Source organism: Papio anubis, chromosome 10, assembly GCF_008728515.1.
Source record: "Papio anubis isolate 15944 chromosome 10, Panubis1.0, whole genome shotgun sequence".
Taxonomy (NCBI): Eukaryota; Metazoa; Chordata; class Mammalia; order Primates; family Cercopithecidae; genus Papio; species Papio anubis.
This window is the reverse complement of record NC_044985.1, coordinates 113,802,005-113,827,204: the sequence shown is the minus strand read 5'-3', so window position 1 is coordinate 113,827,204 and position 25,200 is coordinate 113,802,005. Positions and strand designations below refer to the sequence as shown.

Genomic DNA, 25,200 nt, shown 5'->3' with positions numbered 1-25,200 from the left:
GGACTATTTTGCTTTCCAGCCTCTGTACTAGAGGAAAGAAAGGAGAAAAGAATTGGGATTGGCAGTTCAATCAGCCAGCCAATGGTGCCTGCTAGAGATGTTAAATATCCATTGGAGGTATAGGGACCTAGTAGTTGCTCCTCTGCCCTCTTATTGGAGGTCCTTCAGATACATTGTATGCATAAATGGACTCTGTCACTGATGGTTCTTTGCATGATCCAGGGGTACTTTCTTCTAATGGGCAGGCTCTGGTTGTTTTGTCTTGATCCATCAGATTTCAATGGCAGCATCACAACACAACTGTGAGGTGTGGCCTGAGTAATTCTCGTGATCAGTGTTAGTCAAAGCACCAGAGTTTGCCAGGATAGTTTCCTTATCCCATCCCTGTGGTCCTGTGCTGTCCATTCATCTGCATTCTAGCGAGCTTTCTTGAGTGGAAGAGAGAGGAATGACAAGTAGAGGACAGGGAGTTATACCCAACCCTCAGTCATCAGGTCTTATCTCTTGACTGCTTCGAGGTTCCCCCCTAGAGGTGGGTTCTGTAGTGGAATGGGATCCACCATGGATGATAGAAATCATTGTGTTAATGGTTGGGAGCCTTCTATGATGCGTATCATGTGGTGCTATGGAAACCCCAAAATCAACATTCGGATGTGCCTGTCTAGGCCAGCAAGCTAAAGGGGACTTTGTTTATTTGCATTTGTTGGTTTCTTCATCTTCCATTGAATTCGTGCACTAAGGAATGATGAACAACATTCGTTGGCTACCTGCATGATGTTTCATTTATTGACTTTCCAGACCAAGGAGCCAACATTGCAATGAGATGCAAGCCACCATTTATGTGCACTGTAGGCTCAGAGCGACTGGCAATATGAGTGACTAAATGACCACATTACACTCTTGCTAGAAATTCGAAGTGCACTGGAAATTATTGCTTAGCTGGGTTTGCTGCAAGGAAAATTACTGTTCACATTTCCTTTTTTTAAAAAAAAAAATTTCAAGAATGTACAATCAGAGATATTGAACAGACATTTCAACCATATCATTCAGCAGCATGGACTTCTTGATCTAATTTATTTATAATATTGTTGGGTGTTTTGTTCAATCCCTTTAAAGATATAATATAGGCCGGGTGCGGTGGCTCATGCCTGTAATGCCAGCACTTTGAGAGGCTGAGGTGGGCGGATCACCTGAGGTCGGGAGTTGGAGACAGCCTGGCCAACATGGTGAAACCTCATATCTACAAAAATACAAAAATTAGGCACCTGTAATCCCAGTTACGTGAGAGGCTGAGGCAGTAGAATTGCTTGAACCTGGGAGACGGAGGTTACAGTGAGTCAAGATCACGCCACTGCACTCCAGCCCGGGTGACAAGAGCAAGACTCTGTCTCAAAATTAAAATAAAATAAAATACAAAATTATGTAATAGTAGTACATACTTTCCTAGATGTTTCAGTGTATAATATGGCAAAACCTCAGCCACCAGATTTGACTGACCAATATTCCACACACATCTCTTCCAGTCACATAAAATCTAACACCTTAATAATCTGAAATGTTTTCCACCAAAAGCCAGGGCCCTTATTTAATTAATAAGAAAAACAGCATTACTTATTTGACAGACTCAAATGAAAAGAAAATGTACTTTAATCGGGAACCAGATTTTACTTTGAAGCTATAGGTTTGAATTGGTGCTTGGATGAGGGTTGCCAAGAATCCTGGGTTGCCAAGAATCCCAGGTTCCAAATGCAGGAACTGAGGTCAGACCTCCAGGACAGGTGGTGAAGGATGCATGAGGAAGGCAGCTTGTGGGAACTGTCTTTTCTCTGAAAAAGTTGTGTCAACATGTGCTGAGGGTCAAAGCTCCTGGTAGAGTCCTGTCTCTCTTGACCTGCTTTACATCTGACTGGGTTTGAATTCAAACTAGCAGAAATATTAAAACAGGCACCAAAGGGAGATGGCAGGATCCAGAGTTATTTATAAATAAATCCTAAAGGTAGATTGGAGAAAACCTATGGGATTAACTTAACATGAAAGTTAGGACTACTCCTACAGTCAGTGCTATGTTAAATTGTTTAGTAAAGTTGGGTGTGCTTTTTTTAAAAAAAAAAAAAAACTGACATGAGTTACATTTGAAGCTTGGGCATGTGGAGATGTTTTTACAAATATTTATATTTTTAGAGGAAAGAGGACCATTAAAAATAATAATAATAATGAATTTGGCCAGGCGCGGTGGCTCACGCCTGTAATCCCAGCACTTTGGGAGGCTGAGGTGGGTGGATTACCTGAGGTCAGGAGTTTGAGATCAGCCTTGCCAACATGGGGAAACCCTGTCTCTACTAAAAATACAAAAATTAGCTGGGCGTGGTGGTGCATGCCTGTAATCCCAGCTACTCGGGAGGCTGAGGCAGGAGAATTCTTCAACCCAGGGGGTGGAGGCTGCAGTGAGCCATGATTGTGCCACTGCACTCCAGCCTGGGTGACAGAGTGAGACTATGTCCCAAATAATAATAATAATAATAATAATAATTCAACCCAGAAGGGGGAACAGGACATGTTCAAAGAGCCAAGAGAAATGTGTTTGAGATGCTAACAAATTCAGCATGGCTTGTGCTGGTGAGCAGGGGAGAAAGCTAGGCAGGGGCCACATCACAGAGCCTGGAGCTTATAATCAACCCCTTCCACCAAAAAGTAAATACATAGTCTGAATGAAATACAGCTTAATTTTCCAGCCAGGTGGGATTTTATCCCATTTCTGAGGTCCATGTTAAGCAGCAATAATAGTTCGACTTGTTTCAGCCATTTGAAACAAAGCATTCAGGTGTTTGTTACTTAGAGTCATCATTCCTGCTCTCAATCACTTGATCATGTGGAAAGCGAGGATTTAGCCGTTAAAATGACCTGGTCAGCTTTCATATGGAGATAAGTGGACTATGGGAACCTCATTTGTATTTATTGATTTTTTTAAAATTGTAGATTACAGTTATTCCCATCACTACTCTGTTGATACAGATCACTCTGCATTATTTGCAATTGAATTGCTCATTGTGTCCTAATTCACAATTGTCCACAGTTGCCAACTGGTAACACTGAGTAGAAGTTGGGTGTGTTTTTGTTCATAGGTCAGTGTCAATTGCCTTTCCATTCAATTCTGAAGCTGAAGCATTACTTTTGGATTATGTTTAATCTTTTTTGTCCCCCTTGTCTCCAATTATAGATTAAGAAAAGATGATAGAGCATTTTACTGAGCCACTTCTAAAGAGTCGGATTTTTTTTCATTTCTATTTTTTACATAAAATAACAAATACAGAAACTTGGTTTACTTTTAAAGTAGATACAAAATTCATACCTTTTAACTTGTTGCTTTTGTAAAAAAAATTATAGATTTGTATGCAATTGTTTGTTTTTCTTTATGAATGCCTTGACTGATCCCTGTAAATAGATAATCCAGGCATAGTCATCACACACTAGATACAATAAACGAAGAGATACGGATAGGCCGGGCGCGGTGGCTCAAGCCTGTAATCCCAGCACTTTGGGAGGCCGAGACGGGCGGATCACGAGGTCAGGAGATCGAGACCATCCTGGCTAACACGGTGAAACCCCGTCTCTACTAAAAATACAAAAAAAAAAAACTAGCCGGGCGCGGTGGCGGGCGCCTGTAGTCCCAACTACTCGGGAGGCTGAGGCAGGAGAATGGCGTGAACCCGGGAGGCGGAGCTTGCAGTGAGCTGAGATCCGGCCACTGCACTCCAGCCTGGGCAGCAGAGCGAGACTCCGTCTCAAAAAAAAAAAAAAAAAAAAAAAGAAGACATACGGATAACAACCGGAAGTCAGAGGGACTGGTTTACACCTTTCCTAGTTGCTTTTGTGTGGCTGTTTCTTGATAGGAGAAGTTTAAGTTGCATTTATGCACTCGTTTGCCAATTAGTTGTTTTAAAGATGTTTCTGAAAAGTGGCCACGGAATACTATGTTTGATCATAAAATCTTATTTTTTTATTTCATTTTATTTTTTGAGACGGAGTCTTGCTCTGTTGCCCAGGCGGTAGTGCAGTGGCACGATCTCGGCTCCTCTGCAACCTCTGCCTCCTGGAGTCAAGCAATTCTCATGCCTCAGCCTCCTGGGTAGCTGGGATTACAGACATGCACCACCACACCCAGCTAATTTTTGTATTTTTTAGAGATGGGGGTTTTGCCCTGTTGGCCAGGCTGGTCTCGAACTTCTGGCTTCATGTGATCTGCCCGCCTTGATCTCCCAAAGTGCTGGGATTACAGGTGTGAGTCACTGAGCCTGGCCATTAAATCATTTCTATTTTAAGTCTTTGCTAATGTGCTTACTAAAAGGGGAAAAAATGACATTTTTACCATAAATAAAACTCTTGCGTGTAGCTCAATCCACTCAGTTTGCGTAGTTGACTATGTGGGAACCATGACTTGTGACCCATTCTTAGAATTAATCACTGAAATATAGGAAACAGATTTCATAGATTCTGAGACACGTTTTTCTCATATTTTAACGTCTGAAATTAGAATGCCTTTTACAAAGTCCTGAGGAAATACTGAGTCATATTTGAATTGACAAGAATATTTATTTTTTACTGATATATAAAATAATGGCACATCAGTGTCTTAGAATTCATGAAATATAGTGGTATTTTACAGAATGTCTAATAAGATGATTATATTAAGCTGTTAAATTATAATATTAAATTATTATTTGAAAATAACATAATTTAGTCAGCATCTATGGCAGTATCTTTGACAACTTAGAATTTTATAAATGTAAATATTAAAGTTTTGTGGCTATAAATGTGAATTTTATAACACCTGAAGATTTTGATTCTTTCTAGAACAGATATGTACCCTCAAATACTTCAGAATGAATGAAAGTTCAAATGTCTTCTGCCCAGCCTCTTTTGATACACACTGAAAACTTTAGAATCATTTTTGTAGGTTTTAGAAAAATTTGTGTTTGCACTTGTGAAAAAAGAAAATCATTGGATTCGCTTTTCACTACTGGCCTTGTGAGGGCCTTCGAGTGAACCAGAAGGTTCTCCCCATGAGTCAGCCGGGAATTGCTTCAAACGCCTTCCAAAGCAACCAAATGGCTTTATGAATGCAGCCCTCCCCAGGCACGGGGAACACTGGTGTATAGCACACCCTTAAAAATTGCTAAATGAGAACCAAAAAATATAAAAAACAAAAAAAAAAAAAAAAAGGAAAAGAAATGGATAAATGAAACATTTTATTGGTATGAAATGACATATGAATTCTTTTAGAAACATTTATAGCAGCCATAAATGCCTGCTTTATATTCTTGACTTTTATTGTATCAACTCCATGACAGTGAATATATTCTTTGTTTTGTAGGGTGGATCTATGACATCACGCAAAAATACGATTTTTCCTTCTACATATGTGGTTTGCTTTACATGATAGGAATACTCTTTTTACTTATTCAGCCGTGCATTCGAATTATAGAACAATCCAGAAGAAAATACATGGATGGTGCACATGTTTAGTATCATGTAATGTTCCGTGTGGGTTTCACTGTAATACTCATGCCTACCTCGCATGGTTGCTGTGAGGCACCTATGACAGGACGTGGGAAAGCATTTTGTACAGTAACTGGCACTGTCATTTGTAAATGCCATTGTCACAGCCTCATTTGTAAGCAGCACTGCCTCTCTGTTTGGGGAGATGTAATGCTGGAAGGTATTAAGGACTACATGCATTCTAAAGATGACAGTGTTGTTCAAAGACAGCCTAGTAAATAATTGGTAGAAATACCCTTATCAAAATCATTCTCTTGTCATCTACTGGAACTAGGTTTTTAAATACAGCTTTTAAAACACACACAGGGAATAAAAGCTTTTCAACTCAACCACTTCTTTGGAAGACAAAACCGAAGTATCTGTGTGCTTCCAGAAAGATTCCAGATCAATGGGTTTCAAGCACAAGAATATTCAGACGAGATTTCAGAAATTAATTATTACAGGGAGCTATTGATCTACTAGCATCAAACAAAGGCAAGCTCTAATTCCACAGGTAATACAATTTAGTACAATTAAAGAAACACAGCTTGTATTTTTATGAGGGAATTCTGCAGCTAGGGATCGGGCTTCATAAATCCTCCTCTAAAAGAAGACATTTGCCATTAATCCTAATTCACTGTTATCCAGTTATAAATGGAATCTTGAGACAAAACCTTAACAAAGAAATAACAATAATGATTTCCTTAGCAGAAGCCGGATTTGTACGCACAACATTAAATAAAGGGCTACAATTCAAGCACTTTTATTCATATCATTGGCCTCTTAGATGATAAACATGATCTGGGGCCTGTAATATCTTTTTCTGAGTTTCTTCTGCCCAAAAAATGCAACATAGAACTAATTGCTAACTGACAAATAAAGTTAATAGTTAAATCATCTCCAAGGAATGTTGCTAATCCAAAATATAACACTATCAATTTGTGAGGGTAATAAATAGAATGCCCTTAGTGTAGATGTCTGTGCCACACCTGACATTGGAGTAGTGATAACAAATAGCCCATCTCTAGACTCTCGTGTTGTTATGTAGACCATTCGCCTGAGTGTGGCACAGTTTTAAAAATAGTTCTCTGGATTGATTTCATACAGAAGATGACTGTGATCCATGACATCTAATAATGCCCTTTCTTTATCTGAGATGTCTATTTTTCTAAACCAAACTTTTTCAGACTGTAGAATGTTCTTCCCAGATCGTTTGAAATTTCTGACTGCCTTAGTTGTTTACAGATAGTTTAAATCTATTTAAATTTCTACTCACAATTTGATCATCACACCCACACAAATCCTTGACTATCATTGCCAGTGTCTTAGGTCAAATTTATCTAAAGTGAATACAGCCCATTCTCAATTATCCTTGACAATTAGAGGCAGGAATGCTACTAGGAATTGGACGCAAACAATGTCACCCCCAGCGTAATTTTAGCCAGCAGTTTCAGTTATACTCAACCATACCCTTCTGAGCTGTTAACAAGTCATTCAATGGACAAGTTCTCTTTTTGTTCCATCTCCATTATTTCCTGCTCTAATGTCTAGTGGGAGGGGTCGTATCATGAAAGGACCACCAAAATAATAAAAGGCAGCTAATGGAATGGAGAAACAAAAGCATGGTTAACATATACACTCAATATTACCTCCAATGACTCGGGAATTGCCTGCACATTATTATAGCCAATAGATTGCATGTCATATTCCATTTGGTTCAACACAACAACCTATGTGTTATCATTACAGCTTTGGCTGCTGTTAAAGAATCCAGCTCTCTATTTTGATAACGACAGTCTTAAAGGTGAGGCAATGCTCCCTCTTCTATCTCTCTCTATGTAATTTGCCATAGAATTAGGATGATTAGATTGAAACACATGTTATATGTTTTAAAAACTGCATTGCTTCATTACTTTCATTTTCCGACAACATCAAATTAACAAGAGGCAGTGTTAAATATTTTAAATGGTGCTATAGCCAATGTATTTGGATGCTTGCACTGCTGGTTGTGTATCATCAATATAAACTTTTTATCCAATGACTCGACTTTAATTACATCTAAGTTAGACTTGTTCACGTTCAGTTTGTACAGTTGTGTGTTGACTTACTATGTTTTTGAAAGTGGCGACTTCTACCAAATGAGAAGTTCCCATTGTCAAAAAAAAGAGACCTGCTTGCAGTATTCATGTTGACAACAGAGTAAAAGAGAATATTGTAAAGAATTACTGCAAATATTTCCTGTTTGTTATTTGCCGTTCTTTGAAGATATTATAAAAGGTTAATTGTATATTTATATCATGTGCTTTATCATTTTCCCTCATGTATCCAAGTAATTTTTATTTACGTATAACTAAATAAATGTTGTCCTCTTTGAAGATGGTCAGTGAGTTTTTGTATAACATTTCTATTTTGTTGGCCTCGAAGAGAATACTCCTAAAATGTAGGTGGTAATTATTTGTTTCATTCTTTCCCCTGAAAAACTATTTCTGTAGGTGCGTTCACAAACCATGTGGACAGAATCACTTAGAATGATTGTGAAAAGTGCTGCGTCTAAGTATTAAATTTAAAATGCACACATCTTTGAATCCAGCAATTGCATTTCTAACATCATTTTCTACATATGAACACAGACTAATATGTAAGGATTTTTTGTTTATCATTTGTTATATAAAAGACTGGGCTGGGTGCAGGCGGTTCACGAGATCAGGAGATTGAGACCATCCTGGCCAATATGGTGAAACCCTGTCTCTACTAAAATACAAAAAATTAGCGGGGCATGGTGGCATGCACCTGTTGTCCCAGCTACTCGGGAGGCTGAGGCAAGGGAATCGCTTGAACCCAGGAGGTGGAGGTTGCAGTGAGCTGAGATCGCACCACTGCACTCCAGCCTGGCAACAGAGCAAGACTCTGTCTCAAATTTAAAAAAATAAAAAAATAAAAGACTGGAAACAATTTAAATGTCTACCAATAGATAACCGTTAAAATATAGTATAACTGTTAAAGTACAGTATAAAGTATTTTAAAGTATAGACATAATAATACAGTGGAATTTGTAGAATTATTAAACAAAAAAGGCAGATCTATGTGTAGAATTTGGAAACAGTCTGAAGATATAGTGCTTAAAAAAAAAAAAAAAAAGCAAGATAGGCTGGACGTGGTGGCTCACGCCTATAATCCCAGCACTTTGGGAGGCCAAGGGGGATGGATCACTTTGAGCTCAGGAGTTTGAGACCAGCCTGGGCAACATGGCAAAACCCCGTCTCTATTAAAAATACAAAAATTAACTGGGCATGATGGTGGGCACCGGTAATCCCAGCTACTCAGGAGGCTGAGGCAGAAGAATCGTTTGAACCCAGGAGGTGGATTGCACCATTGCACTCCAGCCTGGGCGACAGAGCAAGACTCTGTCTCAAGAGAGAGAGAAAAAAAAGGCAAGATAAAGCAATATGTTTAATATTCCCCCAATTATATGTTTTCATTACCAAAAAAAAGTCATTCATATATATAATAGGCTTAGATATGAATTGAAAATTGCTGGGAAGAAACATAAAGAAGCATAAGAAAACGTTAACAGTTGTTGGCTCCAGGGAAGAAAATCTGTGGACTAAGGTAGGTCTGATTTTTTTTTTTTTTTCCTTATGCCCATAATGCTTTTTCAATTTAAAACTTGTATCCAAAATTATTTTGAATGCAGATTCCTAGGCCTACTTAAAACCTAGAGAATTAAGAATGGGACCAGTAAATCTTCCTTTTAGATAAGCTTCTCAGTTAATTCTTGTGCATATTAAAATTGCACACCCGGTCTCAACATATTTAAGGGCAAAATATTCCAATGAATTTCAAATACTTGTCCTGAACCTCTCTCGTTATTTCCTTTTATACAGCATTCTGGTCAATTACTATCTATGAAGCCTTCACAGTGTATAATCTTTTACTCGGTCCTTTTCCAATCAGCAAATGTGGACTGTGGTTCTATAGGAGCAAGGCAGGCTAATGCTAAGCCCCTGCCCTCAAGCAGCCTGCATGAATAAGTAACCAATACTCCAGCGCAGGAAGAATGATAACAAAGCCAAGGGAAATGAATCCTGATGTGTTTAAATGAAACTATAGTCGGGCGTGGTGGCTCACGCCTATAATCCCAGCACTTTGGGAGGCTGAGGTGGCTGGATCCCCTGGCCAAGGTGGCTGGATCACCTGAAGTCAGGAGTTCAAGACCAGCCTGGTCAACATGGTGAAACCCCATCTCTACTAAAAATACAACAAATAGCCGGGCGTGGTGGCGTGTGACTGTAATCCCAGCTACCTGGAAGGCTGAGGCAGGAGAGTCGCTGGAACCCAGGAGGCAGAGGCTGCAGTGAGCCAAGATCATGCCAATGCACTCCAGCCTGGGCGACAGAGCGAGACTCCATCTCAAAAACAAACAAAAAAAGATGTAATAAATAATATGAAAGAAGGAGGGCTGGGTGTGGTGACTCACGCCTGTAATATCAGCACTTTGGGAGGCAGAGGCTTGAGCCCAGGAGTTTGAGACCAGCCCAGGTAACATAGTGAGACTCTGTCTCTACGAAAAAGTTTAAAAAGTTAGCTGGGTGTTGTGGTGTGCACCTGTAGTCCCAGCTACTTTGGAGGCTGAGGTGGGAGAACTACCTGAGCCCAGGAGTTCAAAGCTGCAGTTCATGAGCTGGGATCACATCACTGCACTCCTGCCTGAGTGACAGAGTGAGACTCCATCTCAAAAAAAATAAGAAGTAGAAAAATTCAATAAAACAGTTAAAGAACTAAAGAACTTTCACTAGGAATGACCACTTGTCAAATGAAAGATACAGACTACAAGGGCTAGTGTTACAGTTCTGAAACTTGGGTTTCAAACACAAACAGCTTTAAATAGTGATTCCTCTAGACCTCTAATAAACAAATATGCCCCACCATTGGTATAAATTTCAGAAAGAAAAAACCAGGAAACAGGAATGTTTGCTATTAACCCAGCTAAAACCTGATAAAAATATTTTAAGAGCTGTACAGTCGAAAGTACACGTACTGAAAACCGATATTTAGGCTATATATGTATACGTACATTTATTTGAGTCCTCTGTTCTCTCTGTGACAGCTTCTCAGTCAACTGAATTTCTCTCTTCTGAAACCCCTGCTAACTATATGTGCTCCCTCTGTTTCTCCTTTCGTTGACATGATTTTTTGCCAAGGATAATGTAAAACCTTCTTGGCCATTTGGAAAACAAGATCTTCTGAAACTGGCTACTCTAGGACTTGTTCTTCCATTTACTACCGTCTCTTCTTCCTCTTGCCACTTTTGACACCAAGAAAACTTCTAGCAGCCCAAGGACCCTTCAGGAATACAGAAAGGACACCACAGACTCCTCCTTTTTGGGTAGGGTACCTCTGTTTTTCCTCATGGAGCCCCAAGAATTGTGGGGTGGACAGGCTCCCCTCAGTCTAAAGCTCTACTCTTTTTTTGTTGTTTATTTTTGATACAGTTGCACTCTGTCACCCAGGCTGCAGTGCAGTGGCATGATCTCGGTTCAAGGCAACCTCTGCCTCCTGGGTTCAAGCGATTCTCCTGCCTCAGCCTCCTGGGTAGCTGGGACTACAGGCACGTGCCACCACACCAGGCTAATTTTTGTATTTTTAGTAGAGATGGGGTTTCACCATATTGGCCAGGCTGGTCTCAAACTCCTGACCTCAAGTGACCCACCTGCCTCGGCATTCCAAAATGCATGCTGGGATTACAGGCATGAGTCACCTCGCGCAGCCTAGCTCTACTCTTTTATATTGAACTCCTTGATCTTTTCAGCTTTCAGATGCATACATGTGTATGTGTATGTGTATTAGTTATATGTCGTGTCTACATATATGTATATGTCTATACTTGTGTTTGGATATTGTCTACATAGTATCAAATTGACATAACAATAAATGAGTAATCAAAAATTAAATACATAAGCCCAAATATTTTTCAAGTTCATGTGACTTGAGTAAATCTTTTGGCAAATATGAGTAGTTTAATATTGTTGGTTTAATAAAAACAAATGTCTTTTGACTTATCAGCAAAATATGCATGTATTTAATGTTAAGGTGATTGCTTTTATGATATTTAGATAATATATGATAATATTAATAGCAAAATGGTTAATAGAAAATTTAAGTTGAGATGATGGCTGGATTTGTTTAATGGCTCATGAGATTTTTCGAAACATAGTTGTTAAGAATGAATAAGGCCTGGCGGTATGGTAGCTCAAGCCTGTAATCCCAGCACTTTGGGAGGCGGGGTGGATCAGGTCAGGGAGATCCCGAGACCATCCTGGCTAACATGGTGAAACCCGTCTCTACTAAAAATACAAAAAAACTAGGCGGTAGCGATTGGCTCAAGCCTGAAATCCCAGCACTTTGGGAGGCGAGGCGGAGGCGGATCCAGAGGTCAGAGATGGAGACCATCCTGGCTGACACGGTGAGCAGTCTACTAAAAAATACAAAAAACTAGCGGGTGAGGTGGGGCGCCTGTAGTCCCAGCTACCGGGGAGAGGCAGGAGAATGGGAACCCGGGAGGTGGAGCTTGCAGTGAGCCGAGATCGCCACTGCACACTCCAACCTGGGCTGACAAATGAGACTCCGTCTCAAAAAAAAAAAAAAAAAAAAAGAATGAATAAGGCTGGGCATGGTGGCTCATGCCTGTAATCCCAGCACTTTGGGAGGCCAGGCAGGCAGATCGAGGTCAGAGGTTAGCGAGACTAGCCTGGCCAATGGTGAAGCCATCTCTACTAAAATACAAAAGTGTAGGCGTGGTGGCGCACGCCTGTAGTCCCAGCTACTCGGGAGACTGAGGCAGGAGAATCGCTTGAACCTTGAACCTGGGAGATGGAGGTTGTAGTGAGCTGAGATCGCACCACTGACTCCAGCCTGGGTGACAGAGTGTGAATCCATCTCAAAAAAAAAAATTATTATTATTATTAAAATAAATGTAAATAGGACAAAAGTTTATAAATTGACTTATAATAATTATGTTTTATAATATATTTACTTTAAGAGGTTTCTAGGCTGGGCGTGGTGGCTCACACTGTGATCCCAGCACTTTGGGAGGCCAAGGCAGGCAGATCACTTAAGGTCAGGAGTTCGAGACCAGCCCGGCCAACATGGCAAAACCCCGTCTCTAGTAAAAATACAACAATTGACCAGGTGTGGTGGTGCATGCCTATAATCCCAGCCACTTCGGAGGCTGAGGCAGGAGAATTGCTTGAACTGGGGAAGCACAGATTGTGGTGAGCTGAGATCATACCACTGCACTCTAGCCTGGGTGACAGAGCAAGAGTCCTTCTCAAAAAATACAATAAAATAAAAGGTTTCTATATCCTTAGAGTTTTGCTAAGGCAAATTACATGATAAATATTCATTAAATATGTAGGTCATTTCCGAATAAGATATAATGCTATGACACTCAGTACTAAATATTAGTTTAATCTTACATACTTTTGGCTTCTTATTTCAGAGAAATGAAATATATCTGGATGTTAGTAAATATGTTCTATTCCACATTGAAAAGTGGTTCCATGGCCAGGTGCTGTGGCTCATTCCTGTAATCCCAGCACTTCAAAAGGCCGAGGCAGGCCTGAGGTTGGGAGTTCGAGACCAGCCTGACCAACATGAAGAAACCCCGTTTCTACTAAAAATACCAAATGAGCCAGGCATGGTGGCGCATGCCAGTAATCCCAGATACTTGGGAGGCTGAGGCAGGAGAATCTCTTGAACCCGGGAGGAGGAGGTTGTGGTGAGTCGAGATCATGACATTGCACTCCAGCCTGGGCAACAAGAGCAAAACTTCATCTCAAAAAAAAAGGAAAAAAAAGAAGAAAAAGAAAAATAGTTCCATTAGAAAGCCTATGTTTCCTACAGGCTTTAAAAAAGGAAATAAAAGAAAAAGAGCCTATGTTTTTAAAAACTGTAAAATGTATATTCATAAATTGTTGGGATGTGGTTGACAGTTACTATTCCTTCCTCTATACTCTTAAAAACCAATGAGAAACCAAAGATATTTGGCTTTTGCTGGCTATATCTACCAATATTCACCATATTAGAAATTGAAACTGAGGGCCAGGCTCAGTGGATGACACCTGTTATTCCAGCCCTCTGGGAGGCTGAAGCGGGAGGATCACTTGAGCCCAGGAATTTGAGACCAGGCAGGGGCAACAGAGTGAGACCATGTCTCTACAGAAAAGTACAAAAGTTAGCCAGGCATGGTGGGGCACACCTGTAATCCTAGTTACTCGGGAGGCTGAGGTAGGAGGATCACTTTAGCCAAGAGATTAAGGCTGCAGTGAGCTGTGATCACACCACTGCACTCCAGCCTGGGTGACACAGTGAGACTCTGCCTCAAAAAAAAACAGAAAAATCAAAACTGAGAAATTAAAAAACATTTACGTATTTCTTCATTTTAAAATAATAATATTGAGACTATCATGTTAATATAAGTAACATATTTTTATGATAAGTAACTACTTTTTAAAAAAAAAATGAGTAAGGATAGCAGCATTGTTTGGCTGGGCGTGGTGGCTCACGCCTGTAATCCCAGCACTTTGGGAGGCTGAAGCAGGCAAATCATGAGGTCAAGAGATAGAGGCCATCCTGGCCAACATGGTGAAACCCCGTCTCTACTAAAAATACAAAAAATTAGCCAGGCATGGTGGCGGGCGCCTGTAAACCCAGCTACTCAGGAGGCTGAGGCAGGAGAATCGCTTGAACCTGGAAGGCGGAAGTTGCAGTGAGCTGAGAACACGCCACTGCAGTGACAGAGCAAGACTCCGTCTCAAAAAAAAAAAGAATAGTAGTATTGTTTTACATTTTTGCAAATTTCATTAATGTTTGGCTTAATAGAAAATAGGTTGATTCTCATATTTGCTTCTGCAAATATAAATATAAATGTATTTTTGATACCACATCAGACTCAAGAAGTGGTATTTCTTAAATGTTCATGGTAGTGTGCAATCTGAAACCATATGAATAAACTTCCCGTACAATATTACATTAAAATCCATTGATCTAGCTTACACTTTGAATGAATCTTTTGCCCATTTCTGATTTTGTAAAATGATGTTTTGATCACTTGGAAAATATTGCTCCACTGAGTTTTATAGATCTTCTAAAATTTTTTCATATTTTATACAGTATTTTGGAAATCACAGTTATTAGTTGTGTAAAAAAATCAGTTATTCCATTTCTATGGAATGTCCGGAGTAGGCAAATCCACAGAAACAGAAATTATATTAGTGATTGCCAGAGCTGGGGACAGATGGAGATAGAAAGTGACAGCTCATAAGTACGGGGTCTCTTTTTGAGGTGCTGAAAATGTTCTGGAACTAGATAACAGTGACAATTGCTCAACTCTGTGAATATAATACAAAAAGCACTGATGTATATACTTTTAAAGGGTAAATTTTGTGATATGTGAATTACATCTCAATTTTTAGAATCACATGTTTTAATACTACTAGGCAGTCTGATGAGATGGGTGGTAATAACATTTTCAAAGTATTTTAAAGTACTTAAGAATACTTTAAGTATTGGAAAGTGGACAAGCTCATGGAAGTTGGTGTAAGTTATCCGAAATATAATTTTCCTTTTGAAAGTTTGAATATTATCATTGGCAAGGAAAACTGCGCTTGTTTACCTTAAAGGGATAGCCTCATTTCCAATAATGTGTCTGCCAAGTATAAACATGGTGTTTCATGAAAAAAGGGGTAGTTGAACTCGTGATTCATCACACAACTGCTTTTCCTCATGACAACCGTGACACTCTGATGTGCAGCAGATGTGCTCTTGCTTCTTCCCCGCTTTGTCACACAGTATTAAAGATGGCGCGGTGGCTCATGCCTGTAATCCCAGCACCCTGGGAGGCCGAGGCAGGCCAATCACTTGAGGCCAGAAGTTTCAGACCCACCTGGACACCATGGTGAAACCCCGTCTCCACTAAAAACACAAAAATTAGCAGGGCGTAGTGGCGGGTGCCTATGATCCCAGCTACTTGGGAGGCTGAGGCATGAGAGTGACTTGAACCCAGGAGGCGGAGGTTTCTGTGAGCGGAGATGGTGCCACTGCACTTTAGCCTGGGTGACAGAGGGAGACTCTGTTTCAAAAAGAAAAAAAAAAAAAAGGAATTTGATTAGTCAATGTTGATACCAGATAAACACAAGCAAAACATCAAGCGCAGCCTTATCTACTGACTTGGACATTTGTAAGACACCAGTACAATCCTGCAGAGAAGAGATTAACTCAGCCTTCACATTTGCTGCTAGAGCTTTAATTTGACAAGTTACTGTGTCATTAGAAAGTGGCACTGTTTGGCAAAACCCTGTCTCTTCCAAAAATACAAAAATTTGGTGGGCGTGGTGGTGGGCATCTGTAGTCCCAGCTACTTGGGAGACTGAGGCAGGAGAATCGCTTGAACCCAAGAAGGCGAAGATTGCAGTGAGCCGAGATTACGCCACTGCACTCCAGCCTGGAGGACAGAGCGAGACTCCATCTCAAAAAAAAAAAAGTGGCACTGTTGTGATTTTCTTTTGCTGAGTTTCCATCCAGCAAGCACTTGGCAGTGCCAGCTGAATGGGCTTGTGTGTGCCTTTCTGAGGGCAGTTCAGTAACTTACCCACTTCAATGGCTTTTTCGTTTCTGGTTTAAAAAGCTATAATGATACATTTTGGGCTTTTAAGAAACTCATCATATCTACATTTAAAATATTCAACTCCTTTTTTCTTTAGTCTCTGAATGATTCATCTCAAAGTGATGCCACAACTTGAGGGGTCCAAAAAAAGTAAAATTTTAACACTATAAAGCCCCGGAAAAGTGCCTTCTGAATCATATTTATACTTCTTTTTACTAGTTTTTCCCTTATGTGAGTTTGAAAACTCCTTAATATGCAGTTTCATTTTTTTGTTTTAGCATCTTTAGTCTTAGATAGTGCAGTTGTGGGCTAAGAAAGCAAGATTTCCCATATCCCCTTTTAAAGCAAATGATCCATCCTTAAATAGAATAAAAATATAAATGTTTAAGTTGTCAATAAAATATTAAATTCTAGAATTCACATTTTAGGGTTTAAAAGCTATTTTAAAAAGTATTTTGGCTGGGCAAGGTGGTTCACCACCTGTAATCCCAGCATTTTGGGAGATCAAGGCGGGTGGATCACCTGAGGTCAGGAGTTCGAGACCAGCCTGACCAATATGGTGAAACCCCATCTCTACTAAAAATACAAAAATTAGCCAGGGGTGGTGTCGGGTGCCTGTAGTCCCAGCTACTTGGGAGGCTGAGACAGGAGAATTGCTTGAACCCAGGAAGCGGAGGTTGCAGTGAGTTGAGATCGTGCCACTGCACTCCAGCCTGGGTGACAAGAGTGGGACTCCCTCTAAAAAACAAAACAAAAGTACTTTTAAATATTATTGCAAAGTAAGACAACAAAGTATATCTACTTCTTGTGTTTCCACAGAGATAAACTTCAGAATACCAATTTACTGGATGAGAATGAGGTTACATAAAAGATAGCAGGTATAGGCTGGGCGCAGTGGCTCATGCCTGTAATCCCAGCACTTTGGGAGGCTGAGGCAGGCAGATCACGAGATCAGAAGTTCGAGACCAGCTTGGCCAACATGGTGAAACTCTGTCTCTACTAAAAATACAAAAATTAGCTGGGCATGGTGGCACGCACCTGTAATTCCAGCTACTTGGGAGCCTGAGGCAGGAGAATCGTTGGAAACCAGGAGGCCGAGGTTGCAGTGAGCCGAGATCATGCCACTGTGCTCCAGCCTGGGCAACACAGCGAAACTCAGTCTCAAAAAAAAAAAAAAAAAAAAAAAAAAAGATAGCAGGTATAACAAAGATAACTAGCAAGAGCACAGTGGAAGTACTGAAAACAAACTAGGTTAGCCTCTGAAAATTCAACATATTCGTACCCTAAACCTACTACCTTAGAAAAGTCTAGAAAACACAAAAATAGACAAGTGTGCATTCCACTAGTCATCAGAGTAACAACATCACAGTTCACACAGCCTCTGGGAAATTCCACTGCTAACTTGTGAAAGAATGAATACAAAAGGGGCCAGGTGTGGTGGCTCTTCCCTGTAATCCCAGCACTTTGGGAGGCTGAGGCGCGAGGATTGCTTGAGCCCAGGGAGCTTGAGAACAGCCTGGGCGACATGGTGAAATCCCATCTCTACTAAAATACAAAAATTAGCCAGGCATGGTGGCACTACCTATGGTCCCAGCTACTTGGGAGGGTGAGGTGGGAGGATTGCTTGAGCCTGGGTAGTAGATGTTGTAGTGTGCCAAGACTGCGTATTACACTCCAGCCTGGGTAAGAGAGTGAGACCCTGTCTCAAAAAAAAAAAAAAAAAAAAAAAGAATGAATGAATGAATGAAAAAGGTAAATAATGTCTTAGTTTTATTATGAAAATAGTTCTGACCTCACAGACCACCGAAGGGTTTTGAGGACTCCCAAGATCCCAGCAGCACACTTTGTGCTAGGGAAATCAGAAGGAGAGACGGCTGAAGTGTGAAGTGGCCCCGGAGGCCGGGCATGACTTGGTTAGGGGGCTGGCATGATGACGGGGCAACAGGAGAACAACATGGGTGAAAACACAGACCCGGAAAGCACAGCAGGAGCTCAGCTTCAAGGAATAGCCTGAAGTAAGCAGGAATAGGGATAAGGCCAGGCTGCACAGGTAGGGGAAGGTTGTTTGTTCAAAACCTTGACAGATAAGCTATGAGAAGTTCACGCTGACAAGCTTAATCTCTGCAAAGTGGGAGGTCAGATTGATCGTCAAGTCATGGGTCTCATAAGTATTAATCAAAAGAACAGGATGGTGGTCGGGCATGGTGGCTCATGCCTATAATCCTAGCACTTTGGGAGGCTGAGGTGGGTGGATCACCTGAGGTCCAGACCTCAGGGGGTTGTTCCAGACCAGCCTGGCCAACATGGCGAAACCCTGTCTCTACTAAAGATATAAAAATTAGCTGGGAGTGGTGGCACCTGCCTGTAATCCAAGCTACTCAGGAGGCTGAGGGAGGAGAATTGCTTGAACCTGGGAGGCAGAGGTTGCAGAGAGCTGAAATCACACCACCACATTTCAGCCTGGGTGACAGAGCAAGACTGTCTCAAAAAAAAAAAAAAAAAAAAAAAAAAAAAGGCTGGGCATGGTGGCTCTCACGTCTGCAATCCCAGCACTTTGGGAAGCTGAGGCGGGTGGATCATGAGGTAAGGAGTTTGAGACCAGCCTGGCCAAGATGGTGAAACCCCATCTCTACTAAAACTACAAACATTAGCCAGGCGCAGTGGTGGACGCCTGTAGTCCCATCTACTGGGGAGGCTGAGGCAGGAGAATCGCTTGAACCTGGGTGGCAGAGGTTTCAGTGAGCCGAGATCACACCACCGTACTCCAGCCTGGGCGACAGAGTGAGACTCCATCTCAAAAAGAAAAAGAAAAAAAAGAACAGGATGGCGCTGAGAATAAACTCTACTCAGAGGAGCATATCACAATCTCCAAGGAAGAGGTTTCAAACTCGATCACCTTCCTAATCCTTTTATCCCCTCCCCTACGACCCCCAACGAAGGAAGCCGCATGAGAACAGGACCTGTTCTGTCTGCTTCCATGGCACTCCCAAGCGTGAGCACAGTGCCTCCAAGCACAAGGCAGACACTGAAACACCACCTGGAGAAAGTCCTCTGGAAGTGTGCCCCATTTCCCAAGGGTGCATGAAAGGAGAAAGAGTCACTCAGCTCTCTTCAGGGCAGCATTCCTTGGATGGCCTTGGATTCACCAGCAGCCCTGTAGGACCCACACTGCTGGCCAGTGAAGGAACAGCTGCAGGACTTCCACAGGTGAAAACAGGAGGAGAATCCTTCAAAGGTGGAAGAAAAAGAGAAGAGAGGTAGGAAGTAAAGCCGGCTAGTGAAGAACCTCGGATGTTATGAAAAATGGGGAGCGTTTACTGACTGAACTTGCTTGTGGACAGGGCTGTGTTCTAGTTACGCAAGTGTTTCCAGGGCTTAGCCCTGGCACAGAGTAACTAATAAATAAACAGTATTTATTTATTTATTAGTTTTTATTTATTTTCGAGACGGAGTCTCTCTCTGTCACCCAGGCTGGAGTGCAGTGGTGCGATCTCAGCTCACAGCAACCTACGCCTCCCGGGTTCAAGCAATTCTGCTGTCTCAGCTTCTAGCCATCATCTCAACTTAAATTTTCTATTAACCATTTTGCTATTAATATTATCATATGTTATCTAAGTATCATAAAAGCAATCACCTTAACATTAAATACGTATTTTGCTGATAAGTCAAAAGACATTTGTTTTTATTAAACCAACAATATTAAACTACTCATATTTACCAAAAGATTTACTCAAGTCACATGAACTTGAAAAATATTTAGGCTTATTTATTTAACCTTCGGTTACTCGTTTATTGTTATGTTAACTTGGTACCGTGGAGATAATATCCAACACAAGTATAGACGTGTACATATATGTGGACACAACATATAACTAATACACATACACATGTATGCATCTGAAAGCTGAAAAGATCAAGGAATTCAGTATAAAAGAGAGTAGGCTAAGCCAGGTGCAGTGGCTCATGCCTGTAATCCCAGTGAAGGGGTGGCCTGCCCCTCCACACCTGTGGCCATTTCTCGTTAGGTGGAAGGAGAGACTTGAGAAAAGAAATGAGACACAGAGACAAAGTACAAAGAAAGAAAACGTGGGCCCAGGGGACCGGCGCTCAGCATACAGAGGACCCACGCCAGCACCGGTCTCTGAATTCTCTCAGTATTTACTGATCATTATCTTTACCATTTTAGAAAAAGGGAAGTGGCAGGATAATAGGATCATCGTAGGGAGAAGGTCAGCAGTAAGACATATGAATAAAGATCTCTGTGACATGAATAAGTTTAAGGAAAAATGCTATGCCTTGATATGCATATGTAAACATCCTCATAATCCTTTTTAGTGCATGAAGAGCAGCATTGCCGATAGCATGTCCCACCTTCAGCCCTAAGGCGGTTTTCTCCTTTCTCACTAAACAGAACATACAATCGGGTTTTACACCGAGATGTTCCATTGCCCAGGGATGGGCAGGAGACAGATGCTTTTCTCTATCTCAACTGCCAAGAGGCCTTCTTTCCTCTTATACTAGTCCTCCTCAGCACAGACCCTTCACGGGTGTCAGGCTGGGGGACGATCAGGTCTTTCCCTTCCCACGAGACCATATTTCAGACTGTCACATGGGGAGAAACCTTGGACAATACCTAGCTTTCCTAGGCAGAGGTCCCTGCGACCTTTGGCAGTGTACGTGTCCCTGGGTACTTGAGATTAAGAGAATGGTAATGACTTTTCACAAGCATACTGCCTTGTTTAACAAAGCACACCCTGCACAGCCCAAAATCCTTTAAACCTTGAGTCACCACAGCACATGTCTCTTGCAAGGACAAGGTTGGGGGTAGGGTCACAGATTAACAGCATCTCAAATATAGAACAAAATGGAGTCTCTTATGTCTACTTCTTTCTATATAGACACAGTAACAGTCTGATCTCTCTTTCTTTTCCCCACATTCCCAGCACTTTGGGAGATCAAGGCGGGCGGATCACTTGAAGTCAGGAGCAGCTGGGACTACAGGTGCATGCCACCAGGTCTGGCTAATTTTTGTGTTTTTAGTAGAGATGGGGTTTCACCAGATTGGTCAGGCTGGTCTCAAATTGCTGATCCCAGATGATCCACCCATCTTAGACTCCCAAAGTGCTGGGATTATAGGCGTGAGCCACTGCACATTGCCTAAAACAGTATTTTTAAATGAATTAACAACGGGAGCTGAGAAAGGGATACTAGATTAGAAACTCTCGGTAGCAGCTAAGAGAGTAGCTTCAGAAGATGAGCAAGAGAGGCTAAGGAATTGCGGGAATAGCAGAGGACAAAGGGAAGAGTAATTGTTATAGCTGTTCAGTGGCTCAGAAGGAGAGAAATAAGAGGGCACTGAGAAGGTCATTAGAATTAAGTTTCTTTTAAGGAGAGACCTATATTCTTTTTTTTGTAGAGACAAGATCTCACTTTTCACTTTATTTTTCAGGCTTATCTCAAACTCCTGGACTTAAGGGATCCACCCGCCTTGGCCTCCCAAAGTGCTGGGATTACAGCCTGGCCGATTCCTACATTCTTAGGAAAAGAAAAGGGTGCCAGATGCAGTGGCTCATTCCTGTAATCCCGGCACAGGAGGCCAAGGCAGGAGGATCATTTGAGGCCAGGAGTTCGAGACCAATCTGGTCAACATAGCAAGACCCTGTCTCTACTTACATAAGTATTCAAAAAAGAAAAGGAAAGAGAATCTGTGAAGAGGAGAGATGGAAGATATAGAGAACGAGGAGATGAGAAAGACCAGAATCCTTAACAATGGAGAGGTGAGCACTGTAAATAAGTCAACTCCTCCCTCTGAAGGCAGAAGAAAGACAAGGTGGGCCCAGGACAGGGAGGTTTCATGCAGGAGACAAGAGAAGCTATGACATTCACACTGAAAAGCTTAATCTCTGAGAAGTGGGAGATAAGGCTTGAAGATCCACTGTGAGAAGCCCAGGAAATAGGTAATGCAAGGCCGGTTAAGGCAATGGGTAGAAGCCAAAGGAAGCCAGGCTAGGTCAGTCGGGGGCCAAGGCAGCACATCTGATGTGCGCGAGCGATGCTCTGCCGTCTGACCATAGGGAAGAGGATACAAATTGCCCATCAGGTGGACAAGCTGCAGGTTACGGGGCAAGAGTGTTTCACGCGTTGAGTGTTTCACTAATCCTGGAATTCAGAGAGGGCAGGCAATCAAGTACAGTCAGGGAGGGGCTACTGGATGAACAGGCAGTAAGGGACGCAGGTTAGGGCAGAGAGCAAACCGGTCACATCTACAGATTCACAGAAGCTTAGAAGTGAGCTTTGGAAATGAGGCAACTCCTCAAGATGGTAAGGAGGCTTCCCTCCAGAAGCAATGGCTCCACACCAGAAAGCTCAGATGTGAAGGCTGTGGAAGGATAAGCATTCCAGGTTGCCCAGGTTGGAGTGTGGTATGTGTGGATGGGAGGTCTCCAGCGTCAAAATGTTCGGAGAACAGTGAGGAGGGGATGGAACGCTGATGTTGAATTGCAGAGACTGGAAAGGGGAAGCAGTTGTCATCTATGAAAAGGAATTGAGCCATGGTGGAGAGCGGAGACCACTGCGATGCAGGAAAGGTGCTACAGTTGGACTGTGAGGAGAGAGTTGGGTTGAGGGTCTCCAATTGGCACTGGCGAGCAAGGTGAGAGCCAATCCCACCTCCTCTTGAATTGCCAGGTGAAATAGAAAGAGGTAAGGGTTTCTTGGCAGAGGCAGATTTCCAAGTGGCCTAGTAGAGGAAAGTAGCAGGAAGAGGGGACTAAGTTTGGGAAAGAACCAGTAAGCTGTATTTCTTCACCCCCTTTACTCATCCTGGTAGTTTTCCATAAAAGTATATGAGGGGCTCAAAGAAGAATTTACCCCTTACTCATTATTTAAATGCCTTAAGACACTTTAGGCTAGGTGCTGTAGCTCATGCCTGTAATCCCAACACTTTGGGATGCCAAGGTGGGAGGATCACTTGAGCCCAGGAGTTTGAGACTATCCTGGGCAACATGGCAAGACCTCATCTCTACACAAAATGCAAAAATTATTTGGGTGTAGTGATGTGTGCCTGTGGTTCCAGCTTCTTGGGAGGCTAAGGTGAGAGGATCACTTGAGGTTGAGGCTGCAGTGAGCTGTGTTTGTGCCACAGCACTTCAGTCTAGGCGACAGAGTGAGACCCTGTCTCAAAAACAACAACAAAAGATACTTTATTAAAAATAGGCAATAATTTAGTTCATCAAAAGCTTGGCATTTTCTCTGGGCAACCAATCTTGAATAGTCTCATATTATGCTCAAGGCCCTCTCCTTATAATTTCAAATATGATCGCACAAATGCCATCACCTTTTTAAGTTCTGTTGGTGAGATGTAGTGTTAGCTCTGAAAGGAGCGGTGCTGTGGTATTTGTGGTTAAGAACACAGACTTAGTAGGTAGAGATTTGAGTCTCAGTTTTATAAAACTATGAAAAAATTAACTTCTCCTCTCAGAATAATTAGATTTTGCAGGCAATTCAGTCCGTGTTATGACTACTACCTAATGCTGCCATTGTAGTATGGAAGCGACCATAGATAACACATAAATGCTGTTCCAATAAAGCTTTATTTATAAAATCAGGAGGCTGGTCAGATTAGGTCCATGCCATAGTTTGTAGACCCCTGAGAGAAATGACAGAAATAATATTACTTACCTTTAAGGACTGCTGTTAAGAATTCAATTGTTCACTATCTGTTTATTTCTTGGCACATGGTAGACAATAGATAGAAGCTGCTATTATTATTATTATTATTGTTATTATTATTATTTCTGAGGTTATTCCAATGCAGTCTGTAGCCATGGGCAGAACAGATTTCCCAATTGAAAATAACTTTCCTGAGTGGAAAACCATTTTTGAGAGAATGTAATACAGGTAGTCCTCTGCAGCGCCCCACCCTGACAGTTCCATGTTGCAAGGGCAGGCTAATGCTGCCTCAGTGTGCAGATGATCTTATTTGAAAATGAAGTCGAAGTGAAGCTATTAATTTTATTTTGTAAAATGACAATGCATATTGTTAGGGTGTTAACTGCAGGTGCCATTTTTCTTCAGTGTGGTGGCACTTTGTTCACTTGATGTTTTTGGCTTTTTTAAATATAAATTTTATTGCGTATAGTTGAGAGTTATAGGATGATGTTGTGGGATATATATAGACAGTAAAATGGTTACTATAGTGAAGCTGATTAACAATATCATCTCATATAATTCCTTTTTATTGGTGACAAGTGCAGCTAAAATCTACTTATTTAACAAAAATCCCCAACACAATGCATTTTATTAACATCAGTCCTCATGTTGTACATCAGATCTCTAAACTTTTTATCTTATATATTTCCTATTTTATATGCTTTGACCCATAGTTCCTCATTTCCTCTCTCCCTAGACTTTGCCTGTGGTAACTACTGTTTCATTCTCTATCTCAGTGTATATGAGTGCGTATATATATATATAAATATTTTCCAGGGCTGGGCATCGTGGCTCATGCCTATAATCCTAGCATTTTCAGAGGCTGAAGTGGGAGGATCACTTGAGCCCAGGAGTTTGAGACCAGCCTGGGCAATATAGTGAGACCCTATCTCTACAAAAAACTAAAAAGTTAACCTGAGCGGGGTGGCACCCTAGTCTCAACTACTCAGGACAGGAGGCTGAGATGGGAGGATCGCTTGAGCTTGGCAGGCAAAGGTTGCAGTAAACCGAGATGGTGCCACTGCACTACAGCCTGGGTGAGAGAGCGAGAATTTTCTCAAAAAAATTATACACACACACACACACACACACACACACACATACACACACACAGATATATGTGAATATATATTAATATATATAATTAAAAACGATATATATTTCACATATAAGTGAGATTAGACAATGTTTTTCTTTGTTTCTGGCTTATTTCACTTAGTATCATATCCTCCAGGTCCATCTGTATTGTTGCAAATGCTAGGATCTCTTTCTTTTCTAAGGCCAAATAGTAT

The 25,200-nt window shown here is 41.4% G+C and overlaps 1 protein-coding gene across 1 annotated transcript in view; it reads left to right on the top strand.

Moving 5' to 3' along the window:
• The window catches only part of SLC16A14 (solute carrier family 16 member 14), a 35,927-nt gene extending 28,009 nt beyond the window's left edge, over window positions 1-7,918 (top strand). Inside the window, exon 5 of the mRNA XM_003908064.4 lies at window positions 5,372-7,918. Within this exon, the coding sequence (XP_003908113.4) occupies window positions 5,372-5,523 (152 nt within the window). The 3' untranslated portion in view covers window positions 5,524-7,918. The remainder of the gene's footprint in view (window positions 1-5,371) is intronic.
• The last annotated feature ends 17,282 nt before the right edge of the window (window positions 7,919-25,200 follow it).